The sequence below is a fragment of the Geotrypetes seraphini genome, chromosome 12 (genome assembly GCF_902459505.1).
Source record: "Geotrypetes seraphini chromosome 12, aGeoSer1.1, whole genome shotgun sequence".
In the NCBI taxonomy this organism is placed as follows: Eukaryota; Metazoa; Chordata; class Amphibia; order Gymnophiona; family Dermophiidae; genus Geotrypetes; species Geotrypetes seraphini.
This window is the reverse complement of record NC_047095.1, coordinates 29,720,666-29,738,084: the sequence shown is the minus strand read 5'-3', so window position 1 is coordinate 29,738,084 and position 17,419 is coordinate 29,720,666. Positions and strand designations below refer to the sequence as shown.

At 42.9% G+C, this 17,419-nt stretch overlaps 1 protein-coding gene across 3 annotated transcripts in view; it reads right to left on the bottom strand.

The window, feature by feature from the left end:
- Positions 1–17,419, bottom strand: part of COL24A1 (collagen type XXIV alpha 1 chain) — a 460,026-nt gene that overhangs the window by 332,032 nt on the left and 110,575 nt on the right. For all 3 annotated transcript variants that reach the window (XM_033916356.1, XM_033916354.1, XM_033916355.1), the window contains exon 7: positions 12,381–12,434. In XM_033916356.1, coding sequence (XP_033772247.1) covers positions 12,381–12,434 — 54 coding nt within the window. The remainder of the gene's footprint in view (positions 1–12,380; positions 12,435–17,419) is intronic.

The window sequence follows — 17,419 nt, the reverse complement described above, 5'->3', positions numbered from 1 at the left end:
GAACAGATTTTGATGTCTGGACCATTCCGGAGTAGGGGTGGGGGAGCTCTGCTACATACCTGAGAAAATTATCCAAATTTTTATGGCATGCTGCATAACAGAGTCCAGCAGCTCCTGCCAGCGTCCCCATACCAACAGCAGCAGCAGCAGCCACCAGACAATGATGAGACCCCCCCACCCCATTCCCACACAGCTGACCAGGGTGCTATATATACACATCCAGCATTTTGACGGAAGTAATTTTGCTACTGTAGTAATGTGTTATCGTAGCTGACATTCTCTAAGCACGGTAATACTGCAGACGTTTGCTAGCGACATTTGTCGATGAACAGTGATACAGTCTCTAGATGTTGCTTTTGCAGCCATTTATCATGCCAATTTTCAAACCTTTAGGGTGTTTTTTTGATTATAGATGTTACATTTTGGATGTATTCTGGTGGACGTCTATTCCTATATTTGAAAGTTATATCGAAAATGTCCCTCATAATCTAATACTAGCTATCTGGAAAAAAAAAACCCTCATTACCTTTTTACATAGAACATTGGGATATGCTCTTTTCCATCGATACCTTAGAAAACTCTGCTGTGGATTCTTTTGTAAAAATTTGTATAAGATATGCTGGAGTTCACATGTATTTGCTGATATGCACAGAGTAGCCATTTTACAAACATACATGAGGACAAGTTGAGTGGCATATAACTGGCAGCTTGCATGGAGAAGTGCTGCAAATTCTGCATGAAAATGGCACTACCCCATTTTAAGAATGGTGCACAAAAAGTGTCTTTCAACTCATCTGATAAATCCAAATGTCTTTATTCATCCAAAATAACTCATTCATCCAAAGTAACTCAATGACTCGACATGATCATGTTTCGGCTACCCGGCCTGCATCAGGAGTCTTAGGAGTCTTTGGGTATCAATTGGATAAATATGCTCTAAAACACAACGATCAAACCGTTGCTCCGAATCTTGTGACGCTACAAACCAACACAACCTTGCAGTGAAAAAAAAAAGACACTTTTTGTGCACCATTCTGATTGGACATTTCCACTTTTGCTCTTGCTTGTTTGATTTTTGTGGATTTGTTTCCCCTGTTTTAGTGTGACTACCCCATTTTACACATTTATATAAATACTGTACTGCCAATTAAGTAAACAAAGAGAGTATTGTTGCAGTTTTCCAGGTCTCGCTGTGTCTAGGTAGGTAAAACTGATGTTTCAGCCATCATGCTGTGGCTTTCTTCAGGGTACGCTGTGAGGTCTGCAGTTTGTTATTATATTTCTGTTTCTATATAGTGGGTCCTCAAACCTGATTGGTTGGGGCTTGAAGTGACTGAGGCAGGAAAGTCCACTGGTCACAAATTCAAATTTTGGAAGGAAAGTCCATTGGTCAAAAATTTGAATTTTAAAGATGATCTCCCCATAAAGCTGGGTTATGTGCTCTCATAGGTTTCCACAGCTGTTGTCATGATTGTTGCAGTTTTCCAGGTCTCAACACATCTGGTTAGGTAGAACCAACGTTTCAGCCATCATGCTGTAGCTTACTTCAGGATATGTTGTGAGGAGTCTAGGATAATTCATAGCAGCCAGTTAATCACTGCCATTTCAGCGGATGAATTGGCCATGATTGTCATCCTATTCTGAGTCTGGGTCTTAACAATTAAGCATTTGAAGGGGCGCTGCCCTCATATCCCTTCCCCAAAATTATACCCTCCCCCTCTCCTTCCCATCTGAGCCCCCCTTCAGCCGTCAGCACTCTAGCACCCTCGAAGCCTCCTGTCTACCTTTCTGGTCTGTTCCTGTGGTGCAAGGCCAAATGGGGCTGGGTGTTCTTGCATTGTCCTGCTCAAGTTGTCACTGCAAGTTCCTCAGCACCCCTCCCAACGATAGGGACTTTGTATGCTGCCAGACTTCCTTTGCTGCTTTGGGTCACCAGACTTCCATCGCTGCCCAGCTGTATGGGTCGATTCAGCATGGCCGCTTCAGCGTACCTGCTCCTATTAAATGTCCTGCGATGAACTGGCCGCAGTGAATCATCCTATTCCATGCTGTGAGGTCTGCAGTTTGTTTTTATATATAGTGGTTCTTCAAAACTGATTGGCTGAGGCTTGAAGTGATTGAGGCAGTCCTGGCAGAAATGAACTTAAAAAAAAAAAAAAATCTTTTGAGTGCGGATGCAAAATCCATTGGGAAATTTTTTCCCATATATGTATATTCCCAATATAAAATGCAAGTGTAGATATTTGGCCTGTACAATGTACACCCAATCCACATCCGGGATTCATGCAAGAGATCTAGATGTGTAACCAGCGGCATCTTGTCATAGGCTTCATAATAGACAAGTTACAAAATAATACTTTCCCTTTCTTTATGTGACACACGCAACACTCCCCACCCCACCCCCACGAAGAATGTCTCTGCTAGAGTGAAGTGATCTTTGGAGGATCACTGAGTGTGTGTAAGTTGAGTGGGAGGAGTTGGAGGACTCTGTCCAAAATGGGAGTGGGGGGGGAGTATAAAAGGGAGGTGAGGAGTAAAAATGGGGCTTTTGGTTATCTGAAACTCCCACCAAGCCCAAGTACAGAGGGAGAATCGTGGATGTGCTAACAGATTGTGGAGTGAGAGTCCAAGTGGGTTTGCTGGCAGATCTGACTATGGAGTGTTTCAGCTTGGCGAGAAGATAGCATGGTCCAGGGCTGTGGAGTGAGGGTGGGACCCGGAGTGGCTCACCAAGAGGAAAGAATAGGGACCCCATCCGTGAGAGTTGTCCCTAGGAGAGGACAGAAACTGGACTGCGTGGGAGACTCTACTCATAGCAGAGCCTGTGTCGAGTTTTTCAGCTTAGCGGGAAGATAGTGTGGTCTTGGACTGAGGGAAGAGGGTGAGACCCGGAGCAGCTCACCATGAGTACTGAAGGAGATGTATGAAGAGATTGGGAAATGCAATGAAGGAAATGTTTAAACTGACTGTACTTTTTCTGTGCTCACAAAAAGACTAATTGTAAATAGCTGGAGAGCTAGATTTAATAATCAAGATTCCAGTAAAATTCAGGTTATAAATTGCACACCAGTCTTTGCTTGAATCATTACGTTTACGTGTAGGACTACATGGAGTGATTGAATCCTGGGGAAAGTTATCCAGCCTACCAGAATGAATCTGGCCCTGGCCTACACCCACCTCAGAGACATAATAACTGTTTTGAATTATTTTTTTTATGTCTTGGTCGCAGATATCTGACCAGAAGAGCTAGCCAATGTCCAAAGACTGAGTGTGAGTGAGACCAGGGTCACATTTACAAACATTAGGACAACAAACATCTACCAATAAAGATTTTTGCCTACTACTGCCCTTCTCTGGTTCTGCAGCCCTAGTTGCTCTTGGGCACTCCTCTTCCAGGCTCAGCTAACTTTCAGATTTGCATAGTGCTTCACAAGGAGATCTAGCTTTTCCCCCTTTCACTGTATACAACATGTGCTACGCCTAGGCTCTCAAAGCCTTTTACTGGTCCATCCTAACTAGGGTTACCAGATGTCCAGGCTTCCCAGGACATGTCACCTAGGGGGCTCCTTCGGGTGTCTGTGTGGCTTTTTCAATTCGGTGCTTTAGTCCAGTTTTTCACCATTTCAGGGGGCAGAAGCAGCAGCCTGAAAAAGAAATCATCCTAGCTAGGGTCGGCATCGTGTTCTAGAGATCCTTCTTCATCAGGCAGCCTTCGTATCTGGCCCTCCCCCTTCCACCTGCCCCCCCTTTCCCAGCAGCCCTCTTCGGCAACTCTACAGCAGCGGTTATCAAGACAGGAGGCCTTTCCTCTGTGAGTCCCACCTATGTTGAAATAAAATAGGCAGAACTCGCAACTTCACTGTTAGAATGTTGTGGCATGAACCAATGGAGATGTTGCATTCCTTTGCCAATTCTCTAACAATTAATCACCGATTAGCATGCACAAGAACCCTCACTTGATCATCATCGGTGGACGTTGATGGTCTTCCAGTTTGTGAATCGTCTTCCACTGATTCATGACCACTTTTCAAGTGTGAATACCATTCAAAACACCTTCTACAACTCATGACATGTTCCCCATAAGCCGCTTTAAACATTTCATAAGTTTCTGTAGCGGTCTTACCCAATTTAAAACGGAACTTCATGCTGTAGTGCTGCTCATTGAGGTCATACATGATAAAAAAAAATAGCCAAACAGGAAAACAAACTTTCACAGAAACTGCTGTAGCTCAGACACGATAAAAGATATCAACAAAAGGAAAAAAGGAGATTACTTATGAGGTTTCAAGCTACTCAACACCACCTAGCACATCTGAAAAGATCTTCCCATTGGCGCATAATTCAAACTGTCCTGGACCTTTTTGAACAGACACATGCACATACATACGCACACATCCCTGTAGTTTTCTTGGTTGATGATATGACCCTGAGAACCAGAGACAATTGCATGTTTGGACCCTTACTGGGCTCTGGGAGGAAGCAATTGCTGGGGACCTGATTGAGGCCTGACAGGAGCCAAAGGTAGGCCTAGGTAGAAACAAAGACTGCAGTAATAGTAAAATGTAGAGAAGGAAGGAAAAAGGCTGGGTAAGAAGGGAGATTAGAGTGAGAGAGCTGCAGGAACAGGAGGAACTAGAGCAATGTCTCTCAAATTGTGTGCCACGACACAGTGATGTGCCCCTGAAGAAATTCTGGGTGTGCAACGAGAGATTCCAGAATTTTACTTTATTTTTAAAAATTCCCTTCATAAGTATACACTAGAATAGGTGACATGTACATCACATACGCAAGAGTCTGTCAATGTTATGCGCGTCTGTGTGTGTGTAAGGATACAACTGCCCAGATAAGCATCATTTTTGACATAATTTTAGTTTTATTTTTTATGCAGCAATTATCCTAACTTGAGCAACAAAGCAATCAAGGTTTTTTTTACCGTTCGGATCTTCTTATCTTTGCAAATTAGGCCCTCTTTTACTAAGGTGCACTAACCGATTAGCGTGCGCTAAATGCTAACCCATGCATGTTAGTCTATGGACGCGTTAGTATTTAGTGTGTGCTAATTCAATTAGCACGCGCTAATTAGTTAGCACACATTAGTAAACGAGAGGGTTGGATTTTCAGCTATGAGAGAAATTAAATTTTAAAAAAGAGAACTGCAGATGATGAAATGCATGATTGCTCGTCTTGTTAATTTGCACTCAAAAACAAGCACATCCATTGCATTGATTAGCAATTCTATTCTAACTACTTTAGTTTCACCGTTGTTACAATTATCCATACTTAGCTTAAAGAACTTTAAATAACTTTGAAATGTAATTTTATGTTGGTTCTGCAATTTAATAATGTGCCACAAAAAACATTTGCTCTATTTAATGTGATTAGTTAAAGTTTGTTCTCTGTTTTTATAAATTTGTACACTGCCTAGAAGGCTGATTGGGTGGTGTAAGAAATTTTAAATAAACTTGAAGCTTATGCTAAAAAAAGTTTGAGAGACACTGAACTAGAGGAATAGAAAGAAGATTCCACCCATCCTATCTGCTCAATTATGTCTGTCAGTACTGCTAAGAATATATCACCAGTTTGCAGCTATAGATCATAGCTGCTTTAAAATAATCTCTCCAGCTGGGGAGAACAGCTATGCACTATATTTGGCCTTAAAATCAGGCACGGTGCTGGCCTCAATAACCTGAAGTGGAAGACTATTCCAGCGATCAACCACCCTTCTTTTTTACTGAAAGGGTGGTTGATCGCTGGAATAGTCTTCCACTTCAGGTTATTGAGGCCAGCAGCGTGCCTGATTTTAAGGCCAAATGGGACAGACACGTGGGATCTATTCACAGAGAAAGGTAGGGGAGGGTCTTTGGGGTGGGCAGACTAGATGGGCCGTGGCCCTTATCTGCCGTCTATTTCTATGTTTATATTAGACAATTTTGTGTGTACTAGAGGTTCTGTGATATATTCTTCTTATCTGCTGTTTGAAATTTTCATCTGTACCCTCCTGTGGAGATTGTCCTATATACTATGTTTGGGCACACAATAAAAATATTTTCAACACAAAATAATTTCTCCATATTCTTCTTCTTTTTTTTTTTTGGGGGGGGGTAGATAATAATAAAAGATCCCTATTTAGATCTTCCACCATCCACTTTTTCCATATCCAGGACCTAAGCTCTATAATAATCTAAATAGCCAACAGTTCTGCATGAGAACTTAAGATGTACCTTGCTGGATCAGATCAAAACTCAATTGTTACTAGCATTCTGTCCATGACTGAGGCCAATCTATATCACTAGGTGGTGCCTCCCTCTTCCCCACTCCTCTCACTCTCTCCCTTCTACACACTACTTGGGTTGTACTCTTTTCTTTGGGATTGGGGCTAAACTTAGATAATTCCTTTCTTCTTTGGCCCACCAACTCAATGTTTTCAAGATAGCAGAGTTTCCTTGATTCATTGGTATAACTGGGGATGGATTTCTTACACTAGAAGCAGCTCATCAACTTAACAAACAGTGTGCCCTTTGGTAGCAATGTTACAGCAATAAGGTGACAAGTGATTTTCCACAATTCAGAGCCATCTCTTCCCCCACCTGTCCTGCTTTGAGGAGCTGGAACAAAACTGGAATGAAGCTATGCTAGAACTGGCTCATGGGTTTAGTAAGCTAAGTTCAGCAGAAACAGTTGAAGGGTGGACAACTCAAACTATTGTGAATTGAAGTCAATCAAAGGAGACTTTACTTTCATTTAAACAAACTTGCTATTCACACCTAGCAGATTTTGGGCTAACCTGAAATGTTCTGTTGCTGCTTTTTGAGGAAGTAAAGTGGGCTCCATCATACAGTTTTCAGGAGATAAATATTCAAAGTATTTTAAATACAAACACATTACACAGCTGCATATTTATCATGGAACACTCATTTCTACAAACCCATAAATGAATGGAAAGTTTCACACAATAGGGCTTTCAAATTTTACAACTGTCTTTAAGGCCATACTTTATAGCAATAATAAACCTCCCACAAACCTGTACAGCGAACTCTTTATCCCAGATAAATTAGGGAGCAGGATGCAGATGAAATGATTGCACTATGATGATAAAATACCATCAATGGGAGCTCAGTAGTGAAGTAGCACTTCAACACAGCCAATTCAAGAGTCTGCTACCTTGAAGTTATTTCCCATAGGGATAATTTCAGAAGTTGTTTCCAAAATTAAATAATGTTTTTCCAGATTTCATGGCATTCTGCCCATTGCTCTACTGTAGCATCCATTCAAATAGCAGCATTGCAAGAACAAGTTTTTCCCTTATTTTTGATCTGGCAGTTTCCTCTTGCTCTTTAGTACTTCAAACTCAGCTGGAACCAGGACTGGGATCTGGTGCCAACAAGCTTCATTCATAACTACCTAGGGACTATTTTCCCTTATTTTATATCCCTTCTACCCCCTCCCCCCCTTCCCCACCCAGTGTAACTAGTTTAGCCAATGCAGTAATTATCCTAAGCCAGAGTCCAAGCACCCAGGGTTCCTTCTGGAACTCTGCAAATATAGGCTCTGAAAATGACCAACAGATGTCACCCTTAAACAATGACCAGGACTCCCTATCAATGTTAAATTCTTGTAGTTATTCTGGTTAGTCATAGGCTATTTCCATTTTATTATGTGAACAAAATGAACAGTCTTTCTGGGTTAGAGCTATGGTCCATCTAGCCCAGTATTCAGTATTGCGGAGGCCAATCCAAGTCACAAATACCTGGCAAAAAACCCAATTGGTAGCAGCATTCCATGCTACCTGCCCATGCCTGTCTCAACAGCAGACTATGGACTTTTCCTCCAGGAATTTGTCCAAACCTTTTTTTTTTTAAACCAGCTACATTAACTGCTCTTACCACATCCTCTGGCAATGCATTCCAGAGCTTAACTATTCTCCGAGTGAAAAAATATTTCCTCCTATTGGTTTTAAAAGTATTATTCTGTAACTTCATCTAGTGGCCCCTAGTCTTTGTAAATCTTGATGCAGTAAAAAAATCAATCCATTTATACCCATTCTACACCACTCAGGATTTTGTAGACTTCAATCATATCTTAGCTGTCTCTTTTCCAAGCTGAAGAGCCCTAACCTTTTTAGTTTCAAACTTGGTCGCTCTTCTTTGAACTTTTTCTAGTGCCGCTATATCTCTTTTGAAATAAGGAGTCCCGAACTAAACATAATACTGAAGGTGAGGTCACACCATTGAGTGATATAGAGGCATTATAACGTGCTTAGTCTCTTTAACCATTCCTTTCCTAATAATTCCTAGCATTCTGTTTGCCTTCTTGGCCGCCACCACAATGGGCAGAAGACTTCAGTGTATTGTCTACAATGACACCCAGATCCTTTTCTTGAGCGCTGCCCCCTAAGATGGTCCCTAGCATCCGATAACTATGATTTAGATTATTCTTCCCAATGTGCATCACTTTGAATTTGCCCACATTGAATTTCATCTGCCATTTGGACGCCTAGTTTTTCAATTTCCTAAGGTCTTCCTGCAGTTTTTCACAGTCTACATGCATTTTAACAAGTTTGAGCAGTTTAGTGTCATTTGCAAATTTAATCACCTTGCTCGTAGTTCCGAATTCTAGATCATTTATAAATAAGTTAAATAGCACCGATCACAGCACAGATCCTTGAGGCATTCCACTATTTACCCTCCTCCACTGAGAAAAATGGCCATTTAACCCTACCCTCTGTTTTCTATCCGCTAGTTCTTAATCCACAATGGAACACTGCCACCTATCCCATGACTCTTTAATTTTCTCAGGAGTCTCTCATGAGGAACTGTCAAAAGCCTTCTGGAAATCAAGATACACTACATCAACCAGCTCACCTTTATCCACATGTTTATTCATACCTTCAAAGAAGTCAAGCCAATTTTTGAGGCAAGATCTCCCTCGGCTAAACCCATGCTGACTCTGTCCCATTAAATCATGTTTGTCTACTTGTTCCACAATTTTATTTTTTATAATTGTTTCCACTATTTTGACCGGCACCGAGGTCAAGCTTACTGGTCTGTAATTTCCTGAATCTCCCTTGGAACCCTTTTAAAAAAAAATCGGTATAACATTGGCCACCCGCCAATCTTCAGGTACTACAGACGATTTTAATGCCGCCAGTTCTCTGCTGGGCTGCTGCTAGGCTTTGAGCATCTGCGCATGCTCAAAGCCTTCTGGCTCTCACCCTCTCTGAGATTCTCATGAGATCCGAGTTGCCATTATGGCTTATGGGGAAAGTTGCTTTGATATACGAGCATTTTGGATTGCAAGCATGCTTCTGGAATGAATTATGCTCACAAACCAAGGTACTACATCTGGTCTGCGCTTCCACGATGGTATTTTTGAACAACATTCATGCCTGGTTTATACTTCTGACCTTTGCCACAGACCCTATTTTTTTTTTTTTTTTTTACTATTTTCCTCATTTTATTATAGTGGCCCTAGCAAAAATTAAATGCCGCTACAGTAGATTTTTTTTAGCAATATCACTCCAGCTATTAGCTCAAATTTGATCATGTTATGATCACTGTTTCCCAGCGGGCACAACACATTTACCTCCCATACTATGTCCTGCATTCCATTAAGCACCAAATCTAAAACAGCTCCCACTCTTGCTGGTTCCTGGATCAGTTGCTCCAAGAAGCAGTCATTTATGATGTCTAGGAATTTTACCTCCTTAGCATTCCCTGATACAGCATTTATCCCAGTCACTGTTGGGGTAGTTGAAATCAACAATCTTACTCTATTTGCACTACTAACAGGAACCTCCACTGACTTGAGTATATGGCATGGAGTAACAACTAGTACAACACATCATTTCTGACGAGGCTCCCCCTTTCCCAGAAAGTAGCCCAGTTCATAACAAATCTAAATCCCTCAACTCTGTACCATCGTCTCATCCACGCATTAAGACTTCGGAGCTCTGCCTGCCTTTTGGGTTCTGCATGTGGAACGGGGAGCATTTCTGAAAATGCTACCCTGGAGGATCTGGATTTTAGCTTTCTACCTAAGAACCTAAATTTGGTTTCCAGAACCTCCCTACCGCATTTCCCTATTTCATTGGTACCTACATGTACCAAGACAGCCAGCTCCTCCCCAGCACTACCTAATATCCTATCTAAGTGACTCTATGACCGTTGGAGCAGCACAGAGTATTCAGCACACTGGCCAGTGCTAAAAACCTCTTCTGCACTTTTGTAAAAGGAGTGGGGGGGAGGGGATAATTGTATGTCATCCACAAAGGAGTGGATTTGGATTTAGAATTTTCCCACAATGGTTAGGACTTGTCTAATTTACAGGTTGAAGAGTAGTGATGATGTAAAGAACCTTGGGGCATACCATATTTGATTGGTTTGGGCTCTAACATGTCTGCTCCTGGCATTACTTTTTAGGTTCTTTGGTCTAAGAAAGACGAGAACCATCTTAGTGCTAAGTCACAGATACCTATGTTTGCGAGTCTGGCTAGGAGGATGGTGTCAAAGGTTTCATTTAGATCCAAAAGGACCAGCATTATGTCAAATCCCTTATCTAATAGTTTCCAGCAGTCATCGGTGATATCAATTAGGACTGTTTCTGTGCTGTGCAACTTCTTGAACCCAGACTAGTAGGTAGAGAGGGCCTTAAAATTGGGTTTATAAAAAAAACCATTCAACTGCTGGTTTGGGCCTTTTTTGAATGTTTTTCTGTTTACAAATAAGCCCCACGGTCAATATCTGCCCAGTAGTTAGTGCAAAGGCCTGTGGTAAATACATTGGTAGACAGTATGAATGCAACTATGATATGTGCTATTGCATTTACTACAGGAAGAAGCACTAAAAAAATTTATAACACAGTTTGCCTACACTCCCTCCCACCTCATGATCACAATTCCACCATTCCCCAACCTCTTTCTAGCATGCCCATGCCCCATCAACAACTCCCAACCTCCAACATCATCTTATACTATAATAAACAACTACCATCCCATCATCATCCCTATCCACTCCATCATCATCCCCATACCAAAGTTAGAGGAACAGAAATAACCATTTTCGAATGGCAAATTGCTGGACATCCAAATAAAATTATTTTTTGGAAAATTGCCTACTTAGTTGTCTTAGCCACCGAGACATTTAACTTTATACCCTGTTTTTGATAAGAAAAACATTCATGTTGAAAATGGCCAAAATAGACCATTTGGACATGGGAGGGGCCAGCTTAGTAATGGACTGGCCAGACATCCCAACAGAGCAATGGAACACCTAAAAGTACACTGCTGTGAACTTCACATAAAGGGTCCCAGATGTATATCTCACCAAAAGCCCCTTATTTACAGTGAGCCCCCAAAACCCTCCCAAACCTACTATACCCATGTGTGTACCACCCCAATAGCAATTATGGCTGCAGGTGACACCTATATGGTAGTATAGTAGGGTTTGGGTGAGCTCACACTTTCTACCATAAATGTAGTGGTTAGAGTGGCTTATGGGCCCAGGTCCTTCTCTCTATGGTTCACTAGCCCACCCACCAGGCTACTTAAGACACCTGTGTGCAGCTCTACTAGGCTTCCCCATACCAGATGCTGCTGTTTTAGAGACAGATATGTACCTTTTTGTTCTCATTTTAGTGTGGTGGATGGGGGGTCAGTGAGCACTGGGGGAGTGTGGGGGTGCTATGGTTATCTGATCAGTTTGGGCACTTGTGGTACTTAGACGCTTCTAAAACAGGTCTAGTTCCAAATGTCTAAGTTCCATCGAGGATGTCTTGCAAAACATTTGATTATAAGACATTCAAGTCTAACACGCCCATAGGCACGCCCAAAGCCCACCCATAACACACCTCCACCATGGCCATCTCGTGCCCTGGATACAACGGTAGACATCCAGAAAGGCAGTTTTGATTATCGGAACATGGACGTCCTGACGATTAGGACATTAAAGTGCCAATTTAGGATGCTTTTTGGACAATCAAAAGCAATCCTACTTACTGGAAAGGATAAATATTTTTATTAAACCTTCAGGTACCATACTATATAACATATACTATACCATACTATATAACCTTCAGGTATATACTATATAACATTTTATATATCAATGTAACTACTTTAAAATTTATTCTCTTCTAAAAATGGAGTCCGGCGATCATATCAGACACGCCCCTATATTTCAACTTCAGTATAATACCACAGTACAATGAATTACGATAATCTAACTGCCTCATAGCAATAAACTTGACATCTATGTTTTTTTGATTATGAGCCCGACAATTTTCTAAATGTTCAACCAGGGCAGGAATTTTCAATATAATCTCCACTTGCATTACATGGTACATATTTTAAAACACTGAATATCAAAGATAAAATCACGGTTTACCAATTGTCCTGGGTGACCACGCGGCCCCACCAAGCCCATGGGTCCTGGATCCCCCTGTAAAGTGTGGAAGAGAAAAGATGAAAAAATAACTGTATGAATAAAGGAACATAACTTTAACACCATCTGAAATGAAATGCTATACACGACTGCCATAGTCAGAAACAACATGGCTAACTGTCTGAATCCATCTAAGTGACTATAAATATTCAGCTAGATAAAGACTGGATGTGCCATTTAAGAGCTTACAAGTAGCCATACTGGATCTGACCAATGGTCCATCTAGCCCAGTATCTTGTTTCTAACAGTGGCTAATCCAGGTCACAAGAACCTTGCAGAAACCCAAATAGTAGCAACATTCCATGCTACCAACCCCAAGTCAAGCAGTGGCTTCCCCCATGTCTGACTCAATAGCAGACTATTAAAATGCAGATGAAAGATTGCTAAGGGAGGGGCTTATACTCTTGGTACATCATTGGTACAAATGATATTACATTACATTAATTAGGGATTTCTATTCCGCCATTACCTTGCAGTTCAAGGCGGATTACAAAAGAATTATCAAAGAAGTATATCATTTATTGTTTGAGAATTTATGTTAGAAATGTCCCACTTTGTCATAACGCAGGATTATTACATCTAGACATTATAGAGATCTTGAATCCTATGAAACTTTAACAGAATCCAAATGGGGGAATATCTTATTTGAATGGTAGTAAGTTCTGTGATATTACACTGAAATAAAAAGGAAGCCTGTAATAAAGTCTAGAGAGGTCTTTAAGGAAAAAAGAAGCTTCTGGGGGACAGCAGCCCAGGATGAGGAACCGGAAGACCTGTCTCTAAGGGGGCAGGGCAATGTGAAACAGAGCTCCCTCTTTAAGACAATATTTCCCTAGACAGTGTTGGCTCCAAACTGGGGAAATGTCACCCAGGTAATATGCCAGAGCACCCCCTAGGCTCAGCGGTCTCAAACTCAAACCCTTTGCAGGGCCACATTTTGGATTTGTAGGTACTTGGAGGGCCGCAGAAAAAATAATTAATGTCTTATTAAAGACATGACAACTTTGCATGAGGTAGAACTCGTTATAGTTTATAAATCTTTCCTTAATTGCTTCTGATCATTTCAGCTATACACAGCTGAAAGCAGTGCAACATGCAGAAAGTGAAGTTTAGATAGTTTTTCTGCAAGTTGCACGGCTTTCAGCTGTGTATAGCTGAAATGACCAGAAGCAATTAAGGAAAGATTTATAAACTATAAAGAGTTTTACCTTCCACTATTTTGCCCAGCACCGAGGTCAAGCTTACTGGTCTGTAATTTCCTGAATCTCCCCTGGAACCCTTTTTAAAAAAATTGGTGTAACATTGGCCACTAGCGCGGCTTGATAAAAGGAGCCCTTAGTCTTGCTTGACAACTTAGGTTGTCAAGAGGACCTGGTGATGCCAATTGTTGAAGCTATCTGGAGACTACCACAAGGTTTGGGCTTCCTAAATGACACCGATGGCCAATTCTAGGCACTCAAACTGTATTCTGTAATTCATTAGTTTTTAAGAGTGCTTTGAAGTTGGCCACTTTGTAGCGCGCCCATCCTTCTTACAGCTGTTGCTGAACTTCTGTAGTCTTTATTCCAGACAAACAGTGTCTTCCTGTGTCTGTAGAGAGTTGTAATGGGAAGGTTGGAACTATTTTTTTTTTACTTGTTTTTTTTAACACCACATTTTGAAGTCTGCTCAACTTAGCAGCTGGGTCCTTGAGTCCTTCTGGATATTTCCAGAACTCACCCTTGTAATCCATGGCAGAGAATAATTCCCAGTCTTACAATTCAGGAAAGCAAGACAAAAAAATTCTGTAGACCATCCTGAGGAAGTAAATTTAATGGAGCATGGAAGCCACATTCCTAGGACAATGACCATGAAAGCAAGGCCAGCTCAAAAGGTTGTGGTACCCCGGACCAACTTTTGTTTTTGCGCTCCTACCTCCCCAACAATGACACGCCTCCCACATCCCACCCCCCTGCCTCACCCTTAAGCATCAGAACCCTGGACCAGAGCCTCACCTGGTCCATAGGTTAAGGCGGTCCTGTATGAAAGGATAATATGCGCACACCAGGATTGGCTTAGGAGAAGAATTTTGGCCCTAAAATTCATGGAGTCCTTCAAAGGCAGGTTACTCTTGGAAAGGATGAAAATGCACTATCTAGCTACTCAAGACTATCATGTCTGCCTCTGAGTAAGAAGGTTTCAGAGAAATATGTGTGAAATAATATGGCTCTGCTAGTAAGCAGCCTTCATTAGCTAATATGAAAGAAGCTACAAAAATACCCAGAGGAAAATCTGCAGCTGGTAACTGTGAGGGAAATTCTGTATAGGACGCCAGTCTCATCAGCCACCTAAGAAGCTGCTGAGAATAGCAGACTGGCGTCCTATACAAAATCATGCCTGCCCTACTGGATAGACGGCTAATCCCGCATAACCACCCCGATTCTCTGTTTAGAGAATCGCACCTGATCCGTTGCCATTAGCTGATCGCAGCAAGGAAATCTCCCTACTGCGCAGCCATGGCAGGGAACCCATGAACCCCTTCTGCGATTGTCCACAGCAGGAAGGATGCACACTCCTTCTGCCACCACCCCAAAACTAAGAACATAAGAACATAAGAAATACCTCACAAATGTCTGCAGCAGGAGGGATACTCACTCCCTCCTGCTGCCACCCCTCGGGAACTCCCCTCCCCCAACCCAGCAACACCCCCCTCCATAGCCCCCCTCCCACCTGTAAACCCCTCAGCATCCCCCTAATCGGTAGACCCCACCCCCGGCACCCCTCCCCACGCCCCCACCATACCTTTTAAAGTGAAAGTCCGACTGAAGGGATGCATATACCCTCCTGCCAGTAGGCCTGCCACTTCAAGATGGTTGGCCTTCCCCTTCCCAGTGCTTTCTGGGATGTGCCGGGGAGGGGCCCAAGGCTCTAATTGAACCAGATGCCTAAGGATCCCTGACAAATCTCCTGGAAGGAGCGATGCCCACTCCCTCCTGCTGCCACCCCCCAGAACTTCCCCCATTACCTGGTAACACCCTCCCTCCAGAGCCCTTTATACCCCTACCCAGCACCTACCCAACCAGTAGACCCCCCCAAGCACCCTCAAGCCCCCTGTACCTTTTAAGGTGAAAGTCCAGCCAAAGGGATGCCCATCACTCCAAAATGGCAGGCCTTCCCCTACCTGGTGCATTCTGGGATGCACCGAGGAGGGGCCTAAGGCTCCAATTGGCCCAGATGCCCAAGACTCCTCCCATAGGAGGGGCCTTAGGTATCTGGCCTATCAGCCACTCCCACTGCATCCCAGGATGCACTGGAAATGAGGCCTGACCCCGGTTGGCCTCCTATGGGAGAGGCCTTAGGAATCTGTGCCAATCAGAGCCTAGGACCCTCCTCAGCGCATCCCAGAATGCACCGGGAAGGGGGAAGGTCTGACATTTTTAAGTGGCGGGTCTACCAACCGAAGGGCGTATGCATCCCTTCAGCCAAGCTTTCACCTTAAAATGTACGAGAATGGGGGGGTGCCAGGGGGTTTACCAGTTGGGGAGGTGCTGTGGAGGTTTATACATGAGGGGCGCCAGGGGTTGTACAGGTGGGGGGTGGCTATGGAAGACGGGTGTCGCCGGGTGATGGGGAAGTTCTGGGGGTGGTGGCAGGAGGGAGTGGGCATTCCTCCTGCTGGGGTACTTGTTGGGGGACTGTGGATATTCACAGGGGGGTTTGGGGGTGGTGGTGGGAAGGAGTGGGCATCCCTACTGCCGTGGACATTCGTGGGGGGCTTGAGGGGGCGGCAGGAGGAATTGGGTATCCCCCTGCCGCAGACATTTGTGGGGGGGTTCAGGGGTGGCAGTAGGAGGGAGTGGGCATCCCTCCTGTCACAGACATTCACTGGGAGTTCAGAGATGGCATCGGGAGTGGGCATCCCTCCTGCTAGTCAACTTTGTGGCAGAAGAGTTCCCTGCTGCAGCCACTCAGCTGATCACAGCAGGGAATTTCCTTGCTGCGATCAGCTCAGCCATGTCTATTTAGGCATCTATTGCAGCACTGGGAAGATGCCTAGGGCTGTTTATGCTCGCCCACTTCCAGGAGAAACTATGTCCATGCCAACCTTGGGCGAGCTTAAGTGTCCTGAAGTGTCTCCTACAGAGTCATAATCTGACCTGAAAGTAATCTCTCTAGGAGTATAATAAGGAAACAAAACATTTTATCCAACTAGGAGATGAGGACTGGAAATGTCAGTTTTCAGCTTAACATTCATAAGACAGGGCCAAAGAGGGGAGTAAGAAGACTTCCAAAAGAAACCTCATAACAGATCACTCTTAAGAAGCAAATCCTTAGCTATCCAGGACTCCAGTAGCTATCACAAGCATGGTAAGAATTGGCCTGAAAGATCATCCAAAGATAGCTAGGATGAAAATCTGATGTAGGAGCTGCAGAGTAGGATCACTAAGTGCTACTACTCTCCACAAAGTAGCTAAGGAGTAAAATAAAACTGCAGCAGAAGAGAAACCCAACAGAAGAAAATAACCAGAAAAAGATAACTGAAATGACTGAAGCTCACACCTTTCACAGTAACAGTTGAGCTACATTCAGGTACACTCCTGGTCTTCAGAGGGTTTATAATCTAATTTTATACCCAAGCCAATGGAAAGTTAAGGGACCTTTCCAAGGTGACAAGGAACAGCAGCAGTTTTCTCTGGTTACCAGCCTAACTCTCTAACTACTATCTTATACCTATTATTATAGCCTGCAGCTACCTTGTACAGACAAGTTCCATGTGGGTCACATATTAAAAGAAAACTTGGCCATCTTCAAGGAAATACAATTCAATTAAAAAATCATTACATCAAAAATTATCAAGCTTATTCCTTTAATAGAAATTTCCTAAATAGAAAAAGGTTTTAACACCCTCCTAAACAAACCATAAACTTGAATATTTCTCATTTCGGGCAGGAGGGAATTTCACAATGTTACCTCCTGATAAGAGAAAGAAGCAGAAAAAAACA